Consider the following 24,847-nt stretch of genomic DNA (forward strand, 5'->3'; position numbering starts at 1 on the left):
GAAAGTATTAGAAGCTCAGTGTTAATGTTATTTAGTGTGGGTCTAATAAATCCACAGGTCCACAGGTCACATCTGGATGTCCCCAATCTAAAAGAGAACACATATGGTGGTTTTTATTAGATTTACAAGTGAGTGAAGGAGCAAAGATTAGAAACATGGAATACACTTGAATATGTAAATAATATGTACAGGAATATGGATTTGTGTACCCTACCTGGGCATGGGGAGGGGCATTTAGGGCATATATCACAGCATTCACAGTGTCTGTGGCTTCCAAACACTGTCAAAGAAGTGAACTAATTCCATGTAAAACTTTGCAGAAAGAAATTTTAGTAATTCCATAGATGTTGTTCAGAAAAGAAAATGTTACCTTTACCTTTATTTGTGTGTCTGTACCTTTTGCAGGATTCAGGTTGTGAAGCCGGAACGCAAACTCTCTGGTTAGGATCAGTCTCAGGTAAAACACGTGAGGCAGGTGTGGTTAGTATCCTAAAGGTCGTGAACGCATCACGGTGGGAAACATTAAACATTTATGCCTGTACTATTACGTCATCATGAGGCATTCATGAAAACAAGAAAAAATTACCACGGTATGATTCAACATCACCTTACTTGAAATGTAATACAGTATTATTTATGTCACAAATAAGACTGGTTGTTGATAGTTTTAGTAAGTAAACAGCTGTCACCAGGTGGAGAGGGAAGAGTTTTAGACTAATATTTGAAGGACTGAAACTGTGTTAATGTTTACATATTGGGTTGAAAACCACACCGACCACCAGAACATATTCTTGTCCCCACCACTTCCTGACACAAAGTGATGCTCCAATCTCAGAGCCTATCAAATATGGATATAGTATTGTCAAATTACATTCTCTATTTTTTTTTTTTTTTTAAATACTAGCCCAACAGCGTCTCTGCAGATAGCAGATAGACATTTCTAGAGGTCACATTCAACTGATGAATTACACCACCACTTTATGAGGCTTTTCTTCTATAACAATAATTAACCATACTATAAAAGCCACTACCTTACAAAACTGGTTTACGTGTCGGATTGTTGGCAAATGAGTGTCAGAAACTTATCTACAGGAGATAGGCCTTAATCACCAATAACTATATCAAACCTGTCTATATAGTGTGATTAATCACTGTTTTAATCAGGGTTGGGATGAATTACTGATATCTAATTGCTTCCTCTTGTGACGTGTCATCAATAAAATGGAGACAAATATCAATTTAGTGATTAAAATTCATGGCATATGGGGACATGGAGGCTGCCCTTGGTGTGTCACAGGCATTGAGCTAAGACCTTGTGTATTTTTCTGTTCACTGTTTCATCTCACTTTTCAAATTACGAGAAACTGCCACAATTTTTTTTTCTTCCTTTTTTCAGCTCTGTAAGTCGAAGGAAGGCCTATATAACAAGATCAGCTTCAGAAACAAACATGTGAATTGTGAATCATGTCTTCAAGAATGATGACACTGATGCACTTTCTTTGAATTCATGTGCATCTCATTGACCAATTTAGTTTGTCCAAAACAATAGTCACACCGATTACATCTGTGACATCTGCTGCTCTTTGTGCTCAAAGATAAATGTGTTATTGCATTTAAAATAAAAATGCATGGACTTTTATGATGTTCTGTAAGCAGGTGTTGTGTCAAATACTGTAAAAATACCAACAGTCAGTTCTACAGAAATTATGTTAACAAGACACATGTATGCACATGGCCAGAGAAGTTATTAGGAGATAGTTTGGGTGAAATATCCATCTGCCATCCTTCAGGAACAAAAAGGATAGAGTGCACTGACCTATGACCTACTATGACCTAAACATTTCAACTGGATGAATGGTTAAAGCTCACATCTCTCAAACAACTAATTCAACTCTACCGAACAGTTACTTGTAGGTTACATGAAGAGCAACATTTTCTCAAACCAAGCCTGTATTTCATCCACGTCCCCAGCCAAGCCACCACCTCCATTCTGCACCGAATCAGCCCTTAATAGCGGCTCGGATCGGTGACAACAGTGAGATGTGTGTGTGTGTGTGTGTGTGTGTGTGTGTGTGTGTGTGTGTGTGTGTGTGTGTGTGTGTGTGTGTGACACCGGATCATACAGTAGATCTTATTGACTGCGAATGCAGCACGAAGTCTTTTCCGTGTGTATTACCAAAGATATTTAGACTGAAGACGAAAGATTACTGACGGCTGAATTCACCGTTGATGAAAACGTAACGGTAAACCTGCGGCACATTAGCGCGCGCCTGGATCACGTGTATCACTGTGAGCCAATCGTATTAGTTCCCTGGCACTGATAACCGCTCTCCAAATGTTTACGACATTTAGTCTTGTTTTACAGTAGAGTGAATTTGTAAGCTGTAACGTAATTATTAGCGACACATTATGTGAGGTTTTTGTTTTTTTTTTCAACCTTGTTATTGACTACAAAAATATCATAGAGTTTTAAACTATGCGTGTGTCTAGTTAACGGTTCGGCAACGTGATAGACTACGAGCTGACTTGGGCATGACTTGTCGCAACATATCAAACTGTCACTTGTCTCATAAAATTATATTTTCGTCAGTGTTATATTCATTATGTGACCTCGTAATTTGCTAGTTTATTTGCAAGACTTTTATGAAAACTGTTGCTTTGATAACAATCATACGACCTTTGAGATGTTTTTCAAAGTTCAGCAAACAGTTCAGTTCAGCGAACTGAGAACTTTCTCTCATAGGACTCCATTCAAACAGATGAGCCTCTGCTCTCCAATCACAGACCCCAAGGTTGCAACATGAAATCTTGCGTCGTTAGTCAGAAAATCCTTGGTAAGACGCCATCAGGATGCATTCAGGAGCATATTTAGGAGAGGTGCAACCTGGATTGCTGTGCAAAGAAAACATACAGCATAAACTTCCAGTTGGTCTTAAAATGAACTGTTAAATGTTGGGTGCTGCTGTGGATCCTTTTATTAAAACAATCACTGAACATGATGTTATGATTGTTTTTTTCAGTTGCCTGCTCTCACACTTTCTGTTAAGTTGACAATAGTATCATGTATGTGTAAGTCTTATACATCTGAAGCATTCATGTTCATATACTAATGATGTCGAAGCGGATTGTGTTTATCAGTAGACTTATCAGTCTAGCGTGAGAAAATGTTTTAAACTACACAATAACTACAGTAGGTCATAGTAATATTAATAATAATTTATATAGTCTGTTAATCACTATAAAATAAACCAAAACAACAAAATAATTAGGATTCTAGTTACTGTTAAAGGTCGTCTGATACTGAATCTTTAAGCATAATATGATAATTATCATTTAGAGAAGGAAACAGCCACGTAATCAGCCAATATGACCCTTATTCCTCCTCAGTAAAGTTTGGCATGGATGTGCATTTTTAACATTGTACATGTTTGAAGTTCAACAGAACATGTAAATAAACATAATTAAAATAATTGAACATCTAAAATTGAACTTAGTGAACACCAAACTCAGCATAATCAGTCAATACAGCTGTAGTTGAACATCAGTCTTACTGTACAGCGACTATCAGTACTGACTTTTTTTTTCATTAACACTCATTAACATGTCCATTTGGTGCAGATTAATCAGCCAGACTGATCAGTTAGTGTACCCCTGGTTTCCATGGGTGGAAGGTGTTAGAATCAGTCATTATATCTTCACAAAAGTACAATATATATAAATACAGTATAATGAAAAAAGTGCTTACAGAGTTTTCTGCTGCTCTTAAGTAAAATTATTATTGAGACACACTTTATATTAGTTCTACTTTGTGGTGGTATTCTATACATGCACGCTTCAGTTGCACCTGTAAAGATGCTTGATGCTGTTTATCATTTTATCAGTTTATTATTTAGTAACTCTGATACTCATCCCTGGTTGCATGACCCTCTCACTATGAGTCATGATAAACACTGGATTTTATTTATTTATAAGCCACGTACTAGTCTTTTACCCCTTTTAATGCAGGCATACAGAAAACACTCAAATTATTTAATCATGTTGCATGTGGATCAACTGGTGTCGAGAAATTTAATTTTGAAGAAAAAGCTTAAGATTGGATCTTTTGCATCTCTTACAAAATTTCACATTTTAATCATACCTTACATCTGGCTGTTCATGTATGAGCTGATTGAATTGGTTTATATTTTAATTGCCTTATATGATGTTAATGATCCGAGTAGCTTTCAATAGTTTTTATAGCTATTGTTTACCCATGTTTGTTCTTGTCACTCCTTCAATTCTTTTTTGAGGTAGGTTTTTTTCTGATTCATTCTATTTACTCTCATTCAACATTCTCCCTGTTGTAATGGAGGCTTTTATCTTAATATCTATGATTAATAAAGTTTGAATGAACTAATTGCTTATGGGCCATAAAACCCTATGTGGGCGGGATTGATAGGTAGGTTTACCTGTCCTATAAACTCTGTTTCTGGAGTTGTCTTCAAAAATCACTCAATGCAGACAGATGACTGCAGACCTAAAATGCTGATACTTGTGTTATTTTGCTTTGCATCTTCTTTGAAGATTGTCTCAGGAGCAGGTATGTTTGATAAAGAATAAAAATAATTTAAAAATGAAAATTGTATACAAAACTGATTAATAAATGATTGAGATAACACTTCATGTTTTGATTTGAATTTGTAACAAATTTCATATCATAAAAATCTTTTAAATCTTTTGGTCTTAACATGAAAAAGTATGATATTAATTGAAACATCTGGCATTTTTTGTTGTTGTTTTGTTTTGTTTTTTTAAATCAAATGTTCTGTTGTAGGTTGGTGTTACCAGTCTGCCTTTTCATGCGATCATATCTGCACAGGTAAACTTCATGATAAACTTCAGATTGTGCTGTTGATTAAAAAAAAAAAAAAAAAAAAAAAGTAATGTAATAAAGTAGTTTTCATCCTCTGGGCTTCATAGAACCAGACACATGGGGGAATGTTTCTCAGCAGTGCAATGGAAGATCCCAGTCTCCCATTAACATCATTAAAAGCAGAGTTTCAACAGAGAAAGATCTCCCTTCTTTCCAGTTCATCGGCCAACAAGATGCTTTTCATGCCCGGCTCTTGAACACTGGTCACAGTGGTATGTCAAAACCTGGATGTCTCACCTCCATAGGAAACATATCAAACTTACTTTTGACTGAAAGAGGACACAGAAAAACAAAATGTGTTGACTTCATGCTTTATGTCTGAATGAAGGAACCTGGTGCTAAAATAGTCATAAAGCAATTACTTCAGTTATAGGCACTGATAATGACTTTATGTGGTGTCTGAGAGAGGAAAAAAGAGCTTTGTTGGCTCTGATAAGGAGAAAGGCTTGCTTCAAATATTAAATGCGCCAAAGCCTAGATGTATGCAACACATTAAAACTGCAGAAGTTGAAATCAATGAAAAATGCAAACAGTTTTTGTCCAGTGGGATTAAAATACACTGCAGTTTTAATAATAAGCTCAAGGTCCACAGATTTTATTGTGTTCATCAAATCAAACCTAATGCATGCTGTTCAGTACAATAGACAACTATTCAATTAAAATCCCAATTTTTGCAGTAACTGCTTTGTTGATGTAGTTAAAAGTACTACAATGACTCTCTAAATTATCTGTTACATAGAGCTCTGAAAACCAACTATTAATATTTAAAATCCAAAACATACAGTTACATTTTGCACTATGTTTTCCAAATCAACCACATATTATCTTTGCGGTAAGAGCTTTTTAGATGTATATTCAAGCAAAAAAAAATCTTTACAATTAAAGGAAAATTGTTGGTGCAATTATGTATGTTGCAGTGTAGGTAATTGTGTTTCACTCAAAGTATTTGATATTGGGAAAAAAATTCCTCTGGCCATTTGCGAAGTTTTCTTTTTGAGTAATAATAATGTTTAAAATACAAGTCAAGGATAATAATTCACATATGAATGGATAAATTGTCAGTATATTGAGTTATTTACCAGAATTATTTGTACATTTTTTCTTCAGTTCAACTAGATTTACCCTCCAACATATGGGTCCAAGGAGGGAACTTAGGTGAGACCTACAAGGCTCTTCAACTCCACCTACACTGGGGTAAAAATGGAGGCCCAGGGTCTGAACACACCATTGATGGAGAGCAATTTCCAATGGAGGTATAAAATACAGGATCAGAAACCGTACACTGCATTTAATAAATGATAGTAAATGAAAAATGTCTCATTTATATTCTGTGTGCCTCTTACAGATGCATATTGTCCTCATAAAAGAAGAATACAACTCTTTATCTGAAGCTGTTAGTGACAGAGAAGGTGTCGCTGTTCTGGGATTTTTCTTTAAGGTATAGTTATTCTTTTTAATTGTAACACAATAGAACAGAAAATATTTATGAATAATAAAGTAGAATTCATCCTGTTCCAATAATATTAATATATCAAGAAAATGTTACTTGTGTTGGTATGGTAGTCTGTGAAAAAAAAAAGATTATACAGTCGGCCTAATAGAATTTAATTAGTCATTCTTTATCATTCGGCATCAGACTTTGATACATTTTTTAAGATGTACCAGTGTGTCACATGAAGAAGAACAGGACTTTGCTCTGAAAGGACAAATGTCTTACATCAGTATTATAGCTGATCAAGGTGCTAAATAAGACCAGAATACTTATAATAGGGGAAAAAGCATGGCCCTAGAACTGAGCCTTGATGCACACTGCACAGACAGTGATACAGAAGACATGTTGTGATGCAAAAAATATTTCTTTAGAACATGGAGTGAATTTTAAAATGTTTCTGGTCCAAAAGTATGACCAATTAATGAACTCTGCTGTGTAATCATACAAGAGGTAATTTATAAAGCATTATATTTACCTTGCAAATAGTGTCATTCAGTTTTCTATGATTGTTAAGTCAGTACAATGTATGAGCCATTTTCCATTTTAATCACTACATCCATGTTGCAGTGATTGTTATAAGATTCATTTACCAAAAAATGTGGATTTCAGGTTGTGGCCCTTCATACATTATATTCTTATATTTCAGGAGTCGAGGAATGACAATAAGAAGTTTAATCCTCTTATTCGTGCACTGAAAAGAATCACTTCACCCAGTAAGTCATTCTGTACCTGCTGGTGTGGAAAAACACATATCATCTCATTATCTTCCAGACACATTTTTTATAGTGTTTTAAATGTGCTGCTGATTGTTCCAGCATGAGGCTAAAGTGCAATATCAGATAACAAAACATCATAAAATATTTTGTTACACGACTGCAATAATTAAATTAGAACAGTGAAGTTGTCACCTTTAACCTGTTTGTAGTGTAATATTCTCATTGTGTTGTAATATTTTATTATTAAACCAGTCAGCAGCACCACGCTGAGCGGTGTGTCGCTGGAAATGTTCACTCTTCCTCAGAACAATATGACCAGGTACTTTCGGTATGATGGCTCCCTCACTACACCAAACTGTTCTCAATCTGTCATCTGGACCCTGTTTGAGGACACAGTTCCCCTTAGCAGCAAACAGGTACACTTTTCAGCAATGTTAGGATGTTGTAATATCATGCAGAACTTAAATTTTATATTTTCTGTTGTATTCAGATCAGGACTAATATAGAAAAACTGATGCTTTACCCACTTTGTATGTCGTTAATATTGTATGATGAGACTGAGCTCTACAACCACAATAATGAACAGAGGCAGCTTTAAATAATATATTTAAACTCCTTTCACTATGTATTCTTTACATCTTCTTTAGAGTAAACATAATCTTCCTTCAGAGTGTGTTTGACATCTTTGCTGATTTTGTTTCTGTTGCAGCTTGCTGCTTTCTCTCAGCTTAAGTTTCCCAGTGGAAAGCCAATGGTAAACACCTACAGGCCTGTTCAGCCCTTGAATGGAAGGCAGGTGTATTACTCTGGAGGACATGTGTCCGTGGTCAGTGCCATGGTACTCATCACTTCAGTGTTGGTATCCAGTCTGCCCCTCCTGCACCACACAACATGAATACAGCTCTGATGTGCACATGTATTATACTTCCATGATAAGACTATTCTGTATATAAGCAATGTTTATTGTATATTGCTCATTGTATAATACATGAACTAAAGTGTATTATATATTAGTTAACAGTGTATGTGTGAATCTGCACTGTGTGTGATTTTATGTTCTGGCATAAAGACGTTTTCATATAGGAAGCACTTGTTTAACGATTTCATATAAGCTACTATACAGTACAATGCACAAGTCTTACAGTGTAGTATAAAATATGATGCTCAGTTTCTTCATTAAAATTCAAAAAAAGATAGAGGGGAATATTTTGCACAGCATTAAAAACTCTAAAAACTAAAAAATATAAACTATATGGCTTATAATGCTTAAATAACTAAAACATTTAGACAATACTGTGTGTTAAGTTTATCCATCTTTTAGAATTTCATTTGGTGAAATTCACTACAAATTGTCCAAAAAAGAAGACAAACATTAATAAAATCACTGTGAACAGATCTGTATGTAATAAAGTGGTAGGTAAATGTAAAAAATGCTGTTGAGGCTCATCTGTTACTAACTGATTACTTGACTGTTGTCTTGAATTTCATTGTGTTTTTTTCTTTTTTTTTTTTTAATCAATTCAGCAATTTCTGTAAAGCTCTGTGAGGCGACTTTGTTGTGATATTGGGCTCTGTAAATAAAACTGAACTGAACTGAATCTGCTTCGAGGTGTGTGTTTAGAGTTATTGGTCATTCACCTCTGACCTCTGGCATCATCATCACAGCAGTTTCTTCTGAAGAACTGCCACATAATCAATATTTTCTCTAAACCCCAGAGATGGTCATGCATGAAATTCCTAGATCAGCCATTTCTGAAGCAACCAACAACTATGTCATGTTCAAAGCCACTTAAATCACCTTTCTTCCCCATTCTGATGATCACTTCAGACTTCAGCAGATCATCTTGACTATGACTACATGCCTAAATGCACTGAGTTGCTACCATGTGATTATTCTATTCGATATCTGCACTAGTGAGCAGTAGAACAGGTATACCTAATAAAGTGGCCAGCGAGTGTAAATCATCCGGACATTTTGATATCACTTCCTCTAACCTCCACTATACGGCAGCACTGATTAGCTCTGAAAGAATGAGTGTCTTGCTCTCATTTCTGCATTTAATTTTGAGTTGCAGTTGCATACCTAATATAGTACAGTAATAAGGTGCATTCAAGTCTAAAAGATTGCTGTCTTTTCTATCTTTAGGTATCCTGCTACATTTCTCATTTTATGGCTGTTAATTAATCATCTCCAATAATGAGAAAGTGAGAAATTACAGTATTTTGGAGTATGTGTGAAAAATGACATTCACATTACGCAGACACTGTAGGTCAACAGTGTCAATAAACATGGTGGATTTTCATACCTTTAGTGGCACTGTTTGAGCAAAAATTATAAAAATAAGTAGTATAAATTCAATGTATATTTCTCATAAAGGTGTGTTTTGTTTTTTTTTTTTTGTTTGTTTTTTTTTACAATACATAGGGAGAGCTTTTTCCATGTGCAAGATCAACCACCAAAGGTAAAACATAACTTGATCAACCTTAAGCTTGAACCTGAGAGGATAATACCTGCTAGTGTTGTTAGATGCTGCACTTGCTTTTGGCATGCTGACGCTATCTATATCACCCTAAGTACTGGAGGAGATCACTTTGGATATAATCCCATGTTGCACAGAAATAGATGCCTGATGCAAGCACAGCCTCTAGCGCAACAGTGCTGAGATAATCTGCAGGATGCAAAGTCATGCTGGCCTGCTGCAGTGGTTCATTGCCTATTTTCTTAAGTCAAACAAACACCACTGTGTATCCATGACAGGACAAAAAGTTGTAGATTTATTGTAGCATCTGATTCTTTGTTGCAAATTAAACCTTTTGTCAATATTTCTATTGTAGCTGATTTTGTCCCCTTTAAAATTACTGCCAGCTTGTCTTCTCTTCTCTTCTTTTTTTTTTTTCTCAAGGACATCTTTTCTCAGTTTGTGCACGCCGCCCATCCCCCACTTCCTCTTATTTCTTTTGGTGTGACTCTGAGGTTTGGGTTGTCGTGACAACGGAGGACACACGGCCTGTCTCTCTTCTATTTGCGAAGTTTCTGTTGTTGCAAGCATATTGCACACTCGCTGCTGGGATAGGGAAGAGGCTTGCACCATCCCCCACCCACACCTTGTCAGAAACACACAGACATGAAACAGTTCTCAGAAACAACATCTGAAGTCTCAGGTCTTCCTGTAATCTTTATCAGAGATTTTAGAGTGACAGAAGTGCATAATGGAATATATTTGAGATCAGGCCTCAAGAGCATGACTTACTTAACCAACATTTAACATCACTTCTAAGATAAAGCTCAATCAATATATGAGTCAAATAAGAATCTCTGAATGACCAGAAAACTGTTATTTGTCCTGAAATGACTGTTGAGCATTGAGGTGAATTTTTACTGGAAACAATATCTCATTACTGTAGAGTCTGGTTGTTTTTTTAAAGCAGGTGTCACCTTGTAATTATATGTCCATAAAAGGGATGAGCTCAGAGGAACTGAGGCTTGGCGGCAACTGTGCAGTCTGTCAGAACTCATGGGCGTGGGCTGTGGTTTTACATTTGAGTGTGTGGGTGTTTGCAGAAATGTGTAAAGTAATGAGGTACACTTCCTAAAATTCTTGTACAACTTTGAGATATTACAACTGAGTATATACACGTTTATTGACATTATTGTGATATGTCAAGGCTACAATAAGCACAAAATGTATGGAAAACAAATTGTACAATGTTCTGTTTACTGTATGTTGCCTGAAAAGATCACATCCACTTGCACAAGCTCAAATTTTGTAATTTTACATCCACACAAAAAGAAGAATATTCCTAAAACTAAACACCAGACATTGAATGAAAGTATACAATTTTATAAAGTTTTTCGGGTACATGATATTTTTTCCATCTCTATGTGTGTGCACCTGCATACACAACTCTGCATGTATACTTTGTGTGTGTGTGTGTGTGTGTGTGTGTGTGTGTGTGTGTGTGTGTGTTTGTTCTCGTATGCAAGTGTGTGACTGTTGCAGCTTTTCCTGTTGTACCACGTGGCTCAGACAGGGTTAATAAAAAGATCACGTTCACTTCTGGGTTTTCTTTCTTCATGGGAGTCCAAGAACTGGTAAGATCTGCGCATAAGCAAAGTCATTCTACATTGGATTCAATTTTTTTTTCACAGATTGATGTTCTTACCTTGTGTTTCATTAATACACAGTATCATTCAACATTAATGTTAAATTCAACAAAAATGGAAATTGTGTTGTATGGTCTTATTTTGTTTGTGTGTGATGTAATCTTTGACAGCTTTTAGTTCGAATCATTTAGCGTTTTCCGGAGGAGCGACGAGAAGCTACTGATGTACAGTGTTGTCACCCATAAAGTAGAAAGCACTACTAAACTTCACTACACAGTGTAGTGTTTCCTACTTTATGGATGAGTATACTGATGACTGCAGAGGAAAGCAAAAGAAGAAACCAGAGGAATGTCTGTGAAAGTTTTGTACATTTACCTTGTGAAATCTGTTGAATTTCTCTTTTGCTTCTAGAAATTCATTTTTAAATAATCTTTCTTTGAGTACAAATAGAAGTGATGAAGTGTAGATCACTGCAAAACAACCATGCAAAAAAAATGTTTCATTTCACATCAGTGAAATCCAGTATGTACCAGCATGTACGTAAGTTATCAGAAATCAGAAAATACTGTACAAATTTTATAGTTTATTTTCGGTTTCTGCAGGTGAAACAAAAACAAACAATTACATATTTATACACTTTTATATACAGTTTCTGGTAAAAAAAAAAAAATGTTATTGCCTGAATCATCACCAGAAAAAAATGTTCCAGTCATCAAATAACTGTGCATAAGGCAAATGTGGATAACTATTAATACACTCTGGTCTGGGATTAAAAGTGTATTTTAAGGCTAACATAAACTATTGTTTTCCATCTGTTATGACTGAAATTTTGGATTACATTTACAGAAAAAAATGCAATTGTATTTTTGGGACATATTGAGATGAGATGAGATGAAAATACAAAAATGAATTAAGAATTAAAATGAACTTTGATAGTGAATTATTCTCATTGTATAACGGTTTTGTCTTTTTAAATATCTGTATTATCATTTAACAACTTGTATTTGTTATTAAAGTATTGCTGAATAAAAATAATAAATCAACTGATAAGCATTTAAGGAATACTCTCTTTGCTTCACTGATCAGTTATTCCACACTAATAAGCAGCTTGTATACAGAGGCCTTCATTAATGTACCCTCTAAAGTATGTGCCGTACTACATTGCAAATATATAAAAAAGCATTTTTGTCAAAAAAGTCTCTTAATATTCAATAAACTGCTGCATTTGAAAATTGGCATTTGTAGCATAAAACCTAACATTGGCTTTTATTCTAATTCCATGGCAGCGACTGCAGATAGTTTGATGGGACCAAACCTCGTCGTCCGTGTAGATCTCCCTAAAAATGAAATGAAAGTTAGGTTTACTTGCAAAAATCAGTCAACAACTGCATGGAAATTGTTTTAACAGTAAAGATAAAACTTACAAAGTAGAACCCGTCCTGATCCATATCACCTAACACATATATGACATCTCCTGAACGAAAGCCAAGCTCAACCTGAGATAAGAGGGACAGCTTTTAGAGATGAAACCGTAGCATTTGCAACAAATTAGACTGGATTTTAAACAGAGCAGGTTTTGTTTTCAGCTTATAACTTACTTCACTGTCCATATTAGGTGAACTTTCCCATGGATCATAGTCGAATAAGGCCACCATTCGTCGAACAACCACATCATCAGGAATACTAGCCACATCACTCAAGTCAGGTGTTGAAGACATTACTGTAGGCCACAAAAAAAATGCTTTTCAAATGCACATTCAGCAAATAAAGCATTTTGTACATTAACAACTCAAACCAGCAAAGCTAAAAAAGTAACTACAAATGCTCAGGAAATAAAGACTTTTGAGAAAATGACCTGAGACAAATCATTAGAGCCATTTTATTCAACACTTAAATATAAATGTATTCATGTGTACATTATCACCTTATCTGTTACAATTTTCCATTATTTACGTCCTACTGGTACACACACCCACACCAGTGCAGGTCTTGCTCAACACCACTGACACAGTAGTTGTAAAGGTTACGGTAAAATGATTTCCATGATTCACTTCATGCATCCAGATTTTGGGTGCCTGAAGTACTACTGGATAATCCTGAATCCTGCAGGGACTTGGTACCTGTCTGGTCCACTGGGATGAATCCCTGCTGCATCAGTAGATGCTTCAGGTATTCATCATCCACAGGAACTTCAGCCACCATGTTACTTGGCACGTAACCAGAGAGTCCACCAGATTCACCATGATAAAATCCGTCCGAGTCTTTATCTCCAAACACCTAACAAGAACAGACAGTGTTTAATTATTCTGTTCAGGGTTTAAACTGCATGTGGTCATTTACATGAGGCAGCAGGAAACAGTCAGAGGGAAAAGACAGGAAATACAGAAAAAAACACATCTCTTTGTAGATATTAAACCAGGCTGAATCTAGAGCAAACAGGAAATAGTTTCTTTCAAAGAATAAAATCAGCTATTCTAGTCATTACGTGTTCAACTACTTATGTATGCTAGTACAAATAAAGAACATCATACAAAACTATCCTCTATTACTAATAAACACATTTATGTCAAACTGCAAGAGAAAAGACATCACTTTTGTTTTTACCTTGATTATCTGGCCTGGTACAAACGGCAGCTCTTCTGCAGCCGTCTCGTAGTTGGGAGACATTGCAGCAGGGTTGTATGGGTAAAGAGCTACAAAGAGCCGTACGGTGGGCAGAGACACCTGGCTGGCAGTTTCAAGTTCCCATTCTGCGAGTTCCTGCGGAGTAGGAAACCTCACTTCATCTGGATATATCAAAACATCTAACTCCAGCCTTGTCTCCATTTACACCCGTGTGAACGCTCCACTGTCCACTTGGCAGACAGATGGCTGCTGTAGACAGCAGAACTCTCCTTACCCTTATCCTAATTTGAGGTAACTAAGCTAAGCAGCAGGTACAGTAATCCTCTTTGAACCAAGTGGATAGATTCATAGCTTTAGCTCTGTCTGTTGCACTGTAAAACCCCTGTACAGAGCAAATGGAAGGGTTTGAAAAGACATTTTATAACGTATTAGTTCTTTGGATATAGACAAATATATTGACTGGGTCAGATTTTAACACAAAGGTAATTAGGATTGGACAGGATGTAAATGAAAGTACTTTACAGTGTAATTCCTGAATGAAAAAATTTGCAGCCAAAACATTCTAAAATATAAAAAAGAAGTTGGATGGATCAAGCTTTTGGTAATTATTTTTAGTAATTTCTTTGAAGTCAGGCTGCCATTTCACACACTTGTGCACATATTGGCTGAAAGATAATAGGTGGAAAAACATTTATATTAGAAAAACTACACAGTGACCAGTATGTATGTTGATGAAAGAGAGATAATGTCTTGGTGTGATGCAAGGACAACAGTTTGGTCTCTCTTTCTGTCACTGGGCCTGACTCCTCCTCTTTTCATGAGTTGACCCAGTTTCACTGAAAGTCAACACTTCCTCTCTTGACCTCTTGCCAGGGCAGCAGGTGATTATCTCGTCCTGAGAGAGCCAGGGAAAGATTGTGAGGTTTAACAAGGTAAAGAAGAAAGGAACACTCATGGCATGGTGACAAAAACACACTGAGGGAGTTGTGCTTTTAACTAAAAAAAATTCTGATTTTTTTTTTTTTTTTTTTTTTTTTTTTTAACATATTTATGTCTTTTTGTCACAATGAAACCTTTTATTTTATGTTTGTGTTGTTTCCTACAAGACACTTTTATATAAAGTATCATCTTTGAGAAAACATGTTTGGGCTTCATAGAACCTACTTCCTGATAGATGGTTAAAAATATATTCTTGTGATCATTCATATTCATAGGGTAGCCATCTCCTCACCTCTGATCGTGAATTTTGTGGTTCAGTGTGTTGCCAGTTTAATAGTCCACTTTTAATAATAAAAAAAAAAAAAACATTGTCCTGAGAAATATGAGCTCTGGATATTTTCAATTATTTTTTTAGCCAGAGGGGGGAGCTGTTGCTGTTAAAAGTCTTAATTTCCTTACTGTAATAAGCTTACACTGATCAGCCACTGGAAGAATTACTAAAAAAAATTGAAATTTCCACTTACCACTATGTCAAACATGTTTCTGACTAAGTTTTTAACTGAATTAATTAAACCTTGGTATAAAACTGCTGGCTTTGATAGGAATGCTGTATATTGGGTTTTTTCTGTCCATTACTGTACATAGAAGGTGCACAAATCCAACCTCACCAGCAGAGTTTGCCCTTTGCATTACTCACCAACATGTGGCCTTGAGGACAGGAAATGCTGTGTTCTCATATTACAGTTCAGGGACGCCCTGCAAGCTGCTTTGCAAAAATTATGAGGCCACCATTTAAAGCACACATATATATAACTTTAATTAAGGGGCTCAGTAAAAAGAAAAAAAATAACAAAACTTGCACTGAGTTGGTAAACAGTATATGTCAGAGACTTTTTATCCCCTGAATGGATGTTAAATGTTTTCTCATTGAGTTTTGTGAGAGATGGACAAAATTATAGATTGATTATAATCTTGCATTAAAAACTGAAAAATAAATATCACCGATTCATAAATTGTAAAGGGGTTAAATGAAATTCCACTATACAGAAGTGAAAAATAAAGAAAAAAATATGATACTAGTGGAAGCCCCTATAAGACACAAAACTGTACATGTCTGCATATTTGGAACAAAACTGGTGTAATTTAATATATACATATAGTGTATTTGGTGTTAATAAGGATGCAATAGACTTGAAATGTTAAAAATGAACAGGGAGATTCTTAGTATTTTCTTTATTATTATTATTATTATTATTATTATTATTATTATTATTATTATTATCATCAAAACTAATAATAATGATAACAGTGGTAGTATTACAAATATTACTATTATCAACTCCAGCCACTGCAAATAACACACAGGGATTTATCTACAGAATATAAAAACATGGTTTACTTTATTTCTAGCATAACTAAATCATTCAGATTAAGAAATAATTATTGGACCAATGTCAAAAAGTAATGAAAAAAACAACATTTGTCATGTATTACAGTATTTGTTTCTGCAAATATGAGGCAAAAAAACGCTTTATAAATTTGATAAAGAAATAAGCTACAAATAAACAAATTTTTCATCAAGTAACATAAATTAAGAATAGCTGATGTTGAAAAACTCATATTTCTACACAAAATCGCTGCTGATCTAATGACAATTTCCAATATAACTAGGCCACCTCAGCCAAAGCCATATCAGTCCAGCTTTTACCCCAGTCCCCAGGTCCATCTTGTCATCATCCACCCTTCAGTGTAAGGTGCTGTGTCACACCGGGACCCCCATAGGGAATAGGCCTGGACACGCCCCTGGCCCAGGCATGCAACCACAGAGAACTGCATTTCCCAGAAGGCCAAAGCCCAGCGCTGCTCCCATCCATTCCCTACATGCCTGGCCCTCTGGTGCCCATGTATGGGGTGTTACATCATTGGCACAGACACCCACCTTTCTGAGTGATGACGCAGCCGAGGGAGAGTGTGTGAGGAGGGGGGAGGGAGAGAGGAGAGGGTGTCCCGTCTGCACGGAGCACAGACAGACAGCAGGGAACAGCTGCAGCATTAGGTTCGCGTAGGATTTCACTGCATTGCGATTAAAATATCAATCATTTTCATCCCCAAAACCCGAGTAGAGCGGCTCGACTAAACAACCAAATACCCGAAAAATGGTTGATCGCGAGCAGCTGGTGCAGAAAGCCAGGCTGGCTGAACAGGCTGAGAGATATGATGATATGGCTGCTGCTATGAAATCGGTAAGTCTATTAAAAAAATGATAGCACTGTTTTGGATGTTTATGCGTAATGGTGTATCACTGACCACTGTGCGTAAAATGGCACGGCCCGCAATCTCGACTAATTGACTGATGACAGAAAAACTGGGATTACGCTGGCATGATTTCACTACACTACAATGAAGGATTATGGAAAAATATGATTCTGCTGTATTTTTTATGCAGTGGCTAATTCATTGACAGCTCCGTGGCTTTTTTTTTTTTTTTTTTTGAGTCAATTCCAATTCGTCTACTCCTTGGGCGGTGCCTTTTTGTCGGCCGTGCTGTTCAATGAGGGGATATTACAATGTCTTGCATACGGGCCTGAGCTTGATCACTCCCTTGGAAGACAAACCTATATCATATAATAGCCCTAGTCTGATGCATTTGCTGTTTTTCCTCCTTCCCTTTACCACCCCACCTCCCCTTCCTCCATTATGCCGAATTTATAAAAGCTACTGCTGCTGGGAGCCATGTGAGGTTGCTCGGAAAAAGCCTATCAACTGCTGCTGCCCCCTCCTCCTCCTCCTCCTCCTCCTCTTCTTCCTCCTCCTCCTCCTTCTTCTCCTCTTCCTCTCTTTGTCACATTAATTTAAATAATATAAATTAACACAAGCTTCTCGTTTTCCATGCGCGTAAACAAGGCTGGGGAGCGTTTCTTTCTTTCTTCTTCTTCTTCTTCTTCTTTTTTTTTTTTTTTAAAGGCATGACAGCGTTAATAAAACGCCTCATCCAGACCCCAGTATCTGCTCTTTACTCCAAACAAACGTAGGAGGCAGTAGAATCTCTCTAGAATATTCTTTGTCATATTGCAGTGAGTCAATATGATCAGATTTGATACTGAGCTGTGTATTCTCCTCTCATGTTCACTTTATTTCTGTTAGATTTCTCATGGCTCTATCTGTGTTTGTCACTGCATGTGCTGCTTCAGTGTCAAAGCAGATTCCTCATGATATCCAACAGCAATTTCATGTCATTTTGGGTTAATGACCCTGATTAAGTAGAGTAATATTTGGTGCTGACGTTGATGGAAAGAGGATGACATGGGTGGCCTGCCTCATAGGATCTTTCTCCGCTCTTATTGGCCAGTGTAGAGGACAGAGTCTTTGTCTGCTTTTTCTTTTTTTTTTTTCTCCTCCCTCCCCCTCTGGCCTCTTAAGAAATTCTGGGAACTTGATTCACCAGTGAGTTCAAATCTGAGCAAGGGGAAAAAAAATGCTGTGTCACACCAACTTAAACTGGAACCTACAGCATCCTGGTAGTCTTAGCCTGGGCCTGTATGAGCTCACGTACTGATTAAAATCATCATACTTGCTTCAGAGGACGAACATTTTGGCTCATGTTCCTTAGAAGCGATGAAGTGAGCCCCTGTGGATCATTTGTCATCGAGGGTTTCTGGTTGCAGGAGGTGGGATGATGTGTGTGCAGGGAGGGATTCCTTTCCCTTTAAACAATCTGCCATGTCAGTGCGGTCCAAACTAGGCCCTTTTGCAGGGGTGTGTACTCTCACTCTCTAATCAAAGGGAATCCCTTGCCATTGCAGCCAGAAATGACAAGCGACAACCAACCACCTTCGCGTTTTACATGAAATAAAACCTTGATTGCCCTCATCATACCAGGATTTCCGCAGGTTTTTGGACTGAACCTTTTAGCTTCAGAATATCCCTAGAACACAAGACTATATCCATATCGCTGTTGTGCATTTTCAGCATATTTTTACACATAACTGTATAACTGGCACAGCTTCTCAAACAGCTGTTCGTTGCATTGAGAGTGGTGACCCATTTGTTTTTATACAAATACAACAGCTGAGTCATTTTAATTATCTGCAAATTTCACACATTTCCAATTGACAGTTAAATCATATTTGTACGTTTATTGAGACATATTCTGGACAGGCAGCATGATGGCCTTCCATGTCTATAGGTTGTACCCTTCTCTCCATCACCTCAGTGTGACGTCTGCGATCCTGCGCCATGTTTGTGCTCCTCTGCCTGAGCAGAGAATGTCAAAACATCAAGGAGAGGCATGTCAGATTAAAGCCAATTATACATTTTCTCTGAGAATGATTTCTTTTTACATCCGAGCCTACATTATCACCCTTCTACATTTTATACTGCACATTGTCCAATCCATTCCAGCTTACTGATCAGGAAGAAGCCATGTTAAAACACAGGGTTGAGCTTGAAAATAGCTTTATCCTGAGTCACATGTCCTCTTATAGTAACATGGCAGCATTAATAGTGTGTTAACCAACATCTTCATGTGTCAAAATCTAAATTTAACAGCCCAACTTGGAGTGATGTCAAGGCATGGTGTTTCAGACAGGTAAAAAGGTCAGTTTCAGCCAGAGAGAAGGTCACTGGGACACGTGAACCGTCCTGTGCAGTGATGGTTTTACTTACAGTGCAGCTGCCCTCAAGTGCTCGTGGGAATATTTTAGCCATCTCTAGACCTTCTTTTGCCTTCCCCATTCCCAACCCCCACTGCCGACTATCCTGAATATCGTTTCTCACTAACTAGCATTAGCTGTCCACGTGGCAGCTGGAGCTAGTGGTGCACTAAATGAATGGATTGCCATGGAAACTAGGAATTGCATATGACAAATGAAATATTGCTCATCTGCTGTACTGATCACTGGGCTGAAGAAGTAGTTTTGTAGATTTTCTTGAATGATGCATTCTGCTGCTCTTGTTTTATGGGTTGTGCTCATAAGTTGGTGATTAAATGATCCCTTCTCTGTATTTTCCAGGTAACAGAGCTGAACGAGGCCCTGTCTAATGAAGAGAGGAACCTCTTGTCTGTGGCCTACAAGAATGTGGTGGGCGCCCGTCGCTCCTCCTGGAGGGTCATCTCCAGCATTGAGCAGAAAACCTCCGCTGACGGCAACGAGAAGAAGATTGAAATGGTGAGGGCCTACAGGGAGAAGATTGAGAAGGAGCTGGAGGCCGTATGCCAGGATGTGCTCAATCTTCTGGACAACTTCCTGATCAAGAATTGCAGCGAAACGCAGCATGAGAGCAAGGTGTTCTACCTGAAGATGAAGGGCGACTACTACCGGTACCTGGCCGAGGTGGCCACGGGAGAGAAGAGGGCCACTGTGGTGGAGTCATCGGAGAAGGCCTACAATGAGGCTCACGAGATCAGCAAAGAGCACATGCAGCCCACCCACCCCATCCGCCTGGGCTTAGCTCTCAACTACTCTGTGTTTTACTACGAGATCCAGAACGCCCCAGAGCAGGCCTGTCATCTGGCCAAGACCGCCTTTGATGACGCCATCGCCGAGCTCGACACCCTCAACGAGGACTCCTACAAAGACTCCACTCTCATCATGCAGCTGCTCCGAGACAACTTGACACTGTGGACAAGTGACCAGCAGGATGACGAGGGAGGGGAGGGCAACAATTAAAGAGAAACCACACTTCGAAAAAATATGAAGGGCCGGTGGACTTTGGCAGCCGCTTTTGCCGATGATACTACCGCAGCAGCAGTTCTTTATTTTTCCATGTGTTAAAAGAAAAGAATCAAAAGAGAGGTGAGAGTGGAGGTTAAATCTTAGTTTAAATATATATAGAAATATATATACAGTTGAAAGGGCCTCCGTCTTCTTGATTTTCTCTTTGACATTTGCCAAAACCACTGATACGTCAGTCAATCAGCCTGAAGTGGTTGTTGTTGGATTGAAATGGCAGCCTCACACTGGCATAGGAACTGATCTTGTTCTATCAAGATAAGCTGCTTAGTTAGGTTTTTGCGTGATAGAGATGCATTTGAGTCACTTGAGAGAGAAAATGCTTGAATGGGAATGCCTCACAAAAATAGTTTGCATTGGTTCCAGTAGTAGTTCGTATATGAGAAAGGGCCCTGAACGCCATTGATGTTAATTCCACACTACCAAAATGAGAAAAGAGAAAGTTTTAAACTGATTATTATTGCCCCATAAATTTTGGAAATAATGAATAAGTTTGAGTATAATTACAGATTAAAAAAAACTTAATCCCCCTCTTCTGTCTAAAGTGTATTTGGCATCTCACAGAATAGTCTGTTTCCTTCTCCAACTATGTCACTGGAACCATAGATTCTTTTGGAGGTGAAGATTACTAAAGGCAGAGACTTAACAATATAACACAAAAAAAGTAAAAAAAAAAAAAAAAAAAAAAAAAAAATTAAAAATAAAAGCAGCTTCAGAGTTTGTGGTTTACTTCTGTGTTTGTTTTATTAAATGCACTTGCCTACTATACTGTTTCTTCAGTGTAAGATGATGACAACAATAATATCGATTATTCAATATTGTGCATGCTGGTGATGTATTTATATACAGTAGCTTGACTTTATTAACTTATACTGTGGGTGTTAAGTATTCATATGATTGAGAAAACAGGCTTTGTCTGATGTTAATTTCTACTTTCTAATTTATTTCGTTTTGTTATGGTTTTGATTTGCTATACCAAAATGGTGATCGTAAAAATTGACCTGTAATGGGCGTTGCTATAGTGACATGCAATATGTGTATTTAATTTGTTAATGAAAGAAAAAAAAAGGAAGATAAAAATCCACCAGTGATCACTTAATCTTACCAGCTGGTGTTTGTCACATTGAAGTATGATTATGATATATTTGTTCTTTGAACAGTATTAAGTACTTTTTTCTGTCATGCTATCCAGTTTTAATAATGGTGAAGTTTTCAGGCTCAATGTTTCTGTTATTAATTCACAACATGGACCATATTTTATTTCTGACAGTATACTTTTTTTTTTTGTTTTTGTTTTTATACCTTTTAGCTGTTCCTGAGTGACAAAATATCTTGAATGTGAGTCATTATGTAGCAGTTGCACAAGAACCGAAATAATAGCTATGATAATAAAAAAGAATATGACTAAATTATAAATGCACCATTTCTGTGGTGGTCTAGTGTATTGTTGTATCGTCACCCATAAAATGTTTTTAAGGAAAGCCATTTCATAGAAAATGTTTGAACACTTTATTTTGTGCCCTCAGTACAGTATGTGCTTTCTTTTTGTGCCTGTATTTTTATTTAATATGCCTCATTTGCAAGTCAACCTTTACAGAAAAAGGATTTATCTGCCAGTATTTTACGTTCCTGCAAGCATGTATGCAAAATGTTATATGTTCCCTTCAATGGGTCCTCATTCTATGTGTATACGACACTCTGCACAGCACATAGGTTTGAATATTCAACACCAATGCACAAATAGATTCACAAGGAAAAGCATAGGCAATTCAGTAGAATGGGTTATTGATTAACAAATGCGAGAATTCACATCTTAAGAACAAACAGACACTAGGAAGCTGCTTAAAAGCACAGAAAGCTGCTGAATGGATTTATCTTCATATTGCTGCTAGATCTATAGATTATTACATTAATATATTAAAACAGATAGCAGTTTTTGGGACTTTATTTTCATAAGAAATAAATGAGATGGCAGTTTTGGGAACGTTATTTTTTATTTCACATGTGATGGCTTAAGAGAGAAACCAAAAGCCTTAAGGTCAGTCACACAACCTTGTTCATGTATGCCAATTATGCCACCATCATGAGTCAGCCTCCATGAGCTCACACTGTATGTCACAGCTGCTTTGATTTATTTTTAACTGGGTATAAAGTTGATGGTCTTGAAGGCTTGCCAGACAAATAGCATGAAATCCTAATGCCATTCTGCGCAACTGCTCACACAACTTATACATATAAGCATGGAGTTGAATCCCACACTTAGATTTTTTTAGTTACATGTATAAAAATGAGTGGAATTGTGGAATGAATTGGAATTTTTTATCTCACTTTTTGTTTTTAGTCCTTTCAGAAACCATGTCAGGAGACATTCACTCATTGCCAAGAATACATGCATTGTTTTCTATTTTAAATTATTTGGGTTTTTCTCTGTTATCTGTGTTTTTTTTTATTTTTATGTTTTCATTATTTTGGATTTATATCCTTGTGTATGTGACATGAAAACATACAAATATTAAAATCAGTGAAGAAGAAAAAGAAGAAGAAAAAAAAATAATTTTAATTAGGTGAAAGAAGAGGTGACCTAATGGAAGTCAAAAAGAAGGGAGACATTAGCTGAAACCAAGATACAAACTGTATGCTCTGAAATTTTTGTTGCCATCTGTTGCCCATTAAAGTTATTTGTTTATCAGTATTATTCTTTCTTTTCTTTTCTCTTGATTACAGTCATGCTCAAAACACCACAGCCCATTCGTTTTCATCCCGTAAATTCATTTCTGAAACAATATTGAAGACTTCTGTTGCGTTTTTCAGTGAGAATGCCAGCCCACACATTGGGACAGGAAGTCAGTTTGACTTTATGTAACCCTTTGTGGGTTGCATTACTGGTCTGTGTGTATGTCCAAATTAGGAGTTAGAGTACGTGTGTATTGTATATGCATGCATGCGTTGGTTCGTGTGTGTCTGTGGGTGAACGTACTGTATGAGATGGAGTATTAGCTGCAGTGCAGAGACACTGCCAGCTCACACAAAAACTAGTGTATGTCTTAAATGAGGCTTTTCATAGGGGCACTTTGCTAATTATTAGCTAAATTAGGGCATAGATCAAAGAATATTGCTTCAAAAGACAGCACATTTTATGGTCGCAGCAGAGGAGCTCTTCAATAATAAGAAATAAGATCCTGCATCCTGTGATGCGCCATAGATGGAGAGTCTGCATCCCTTTGGCATTTAGATGACCATGCATATAGTAATTTTCACTCAAAGGCTGAGCATATCCAACTTATAATGAAAATCTGTGTATTTCAAACAAGGAGTGGAGCCCCCTCAGTGACTGATAAGCTGAAGTGGCAAGCTGTTGGATCGCCCACCCTCAGACTGCAGCCTCTCGCTGCAGCTTGCTGCACTGAACCTTTCATGAGATGAAATTCTGTGCTTTGAACGGTCCTCCTCGCCAGCCAATAGCTGATAGGCTCACTCTCCTCAGCCACCAATCCCATTCCTGTTGCTAGGGCTATAATAAGTATCCCACTATTAGCCCAGCTCCTTGCTGCACTGCTCAGACACCTATTGCATCCTGTAAAAAATGAAAGCTCAAAGCACACAGGAGGCATTAGGATTCAGCACCAACCTATCTTAGAGCCTGTGTTTTAATGCACTGCTATACTTTTCAGGGACGCTGGTGTCATCTTTATTGGTAAATGTTGGTGCTATTACATATCCCAAAACACTTCGGGCCTGCTGATGGTCATGTAATTGAATCTATAGCAGCTACAAATTCAATTTAACACTCCTCGTGGCACAATTTTGTTAAATTAAACTAAAACCAAATAGATCTTTGCCATAAAAGGATGCAGCTGTTTGCATAAAACATACACATCTATGCAAATCCGTTTATTTAATTGATCTGATACACATCTGTGGAGATTATGTTTTAAAGGTCAAATCTACAGGATATGTACGAAATAGAAACTCACATATACATGTTCCGTAGATAAAGTCATGGGTCTGTCTGATCACTTTCATCAGCTGAGGCATTATTTCCCTGAAGGCAGGCACGTATTCCAGGCTGACAATACACAAGTGATCATTGAACCATAATTATGTCACCCATAGGCAAATGCCCTCTAAACCACTGGACTGAATTCGTCAGCATCATTGCACTACCACTGCACTGCACTTTTACCAACACATTTTTTCTTTAAAAAGGTCCAGATTCATTAAAATAAACAATATCCTTACTGATAAATTAATTTTTCCCCCAGAACAACAACAATAATGCTAAACTGTATTTCTTTGGCACTCTACATAGCACTATATTTCTATAAA

The 24,847-nt window shown here is 37.1% G+C and overlaps 3 protein-coding genes across 3 annotated transcripts; 2 read left to right on the forward strand and 1 right to left on the reverse strand.

The window, feature by feature from the left end:
- The first annotated feature begins 4,521 nt into the window (after window positions 1-4,521).
- ca4b (carbonic anhydrase IV b) lies at window positions 4,522-8,128 on the forward strand. The gene is made up of 8 exons (XM_030151372.1): window positions 4,522-4,579; window positions 4,814-4,858; window positions 4,960-5,124; window positions 6,020-6,165; window positions 6,258-6,350; window positions 7,051-7,121; window positions 7,377-7,536; window positions 7,830-8,128. The coding sequence occupies exons 1-8, from the start codon at window positions 4,522-4,524 to the stop codon at window positions 8,013-8,015; spliced, it is 924 nt and encodes a 307-aa protein (XP_030007232.1). The 3' UTR covers window positions 8,016-8,128.
- Window positions 8,129-11,793: 3,665 nt separating this feature from the next.
- Window positions 11,794-14,151, reverse strand: LOC115432000 (RIMS-binding protein 2). The gene is made up of 5 exons (XM_030152758.1): window positions 13,830-14,151; window positions 13,346-13,502; window positions 12,824-12,945; window positions 12,650-12,721; window positions 11,794-12,562 (listed from the first exon to the last, which is right to left on the reverse strand). The coding sequence occupies exons 1-5, from the start codon at window positions 14,049-14,051 to the stop codon at window positions 12,497-12,499; spliced, it is 639 nt and encodes a 212-aa protein (XP_030008618.1). The 5' UTR covers window positions 14,052-14,151; the 3' UTR covers window positions 11,794-12,496.
- A 2,611-nt stretch (window positions 14,152-16,762) lies between these two features.
- Window positions 16,763-23,213, forward strand: ywhag2 (3-monooxygenase/tryptophan 5-monooxygenase activation protein, gamma polypeptide 2). Its single transcript, XM_030152755.1, has 2 exons — window positions 16,763-17,032; window positions 19,802-23,213. The coding sequence occupies exons 1-2, from the start codon at window positions 16,946-16,948 to the stop codon at window positions 20,456-20,458; spliced, it is 744 nt and encodes a 247-aa protein (XP_030008615.1). The 5' UTR covers window positions 16,763-16,945; the 3' UTR covers window positions 20,459-23,213.
- Window positions 23,214-24,847: the final 1,634 nt, after the last annotated feature.

The sequence above is a fragment of the Sphaeramia orbicularis genome, chromosome 13 (assembly GCF_902148855.1).
Source record: "Sphaeramia orbicularis chromosome 13, fSphaOr1.1, whole genome shotgun sequence".
Classification (NCBI taxonomy): Eukaryota; Metazoa; Chordata; class Actinopteri; order Kurtiformes; family Apogonidae; genus Sphaeramia; species Sphaeramia orbicularis.

Coding starts and splice junctions, on each gene's coding strand:
- ca4b (XM_030151372.1), top strand. CDS start 4,522: ATGCTGATACTTGTGTTATTTTGCTTTGCATCTTCTTTGAAGATTGTC. Junction 4,580..4,813: donor GAAGATTGTCTCAGGAGCAG/GTATGTTTGATA, acceptor GTTCTGTTGTAG/GTTGGTGTTACCAGTCTGCC. Junction 4,859..4,959: donor ATGCGATCATATCTGCACAG/GTAAACTTCATG, acceptor TGGGCTTCATAG/AACCAGACACATGGGGGAAT.
- ywhag2 (XM_030152755.1), top strand. CDS start 16,946: ATGGTTGATCGCGAGCAGCTGGTGCAGAAAGCCAGGCTGGCTGAACAG. Junction 17,033..19,801: donor TGGCTGCTGCTATGAAATCG/GTAAGTCTATTA, acceptor TGTATTTTCCAG/GTAACAGAGCTGAACGAGGC.
- LOC115432000 (XM_030152758.1), bottom strand. CDS start 14,051: ATGGAGACAAGGCTGGAGTTAGATGTTTTGATATATCCAGATGAAGTG. Junction 13,503..13,829: donor TACCAGGCCAGATAATCAAG/GTAAAAACAAAA, acceptor TGTTCTTGTTAG/GTGTTTGGAGATAAAGACTC. Junction 12,946..13,345: donor CATCCCAGTGGACCAGACAG/GTACCAAGTCCC, acceptor TGTGGCCTACAG/TAATGTCTTCAACACCTGAC.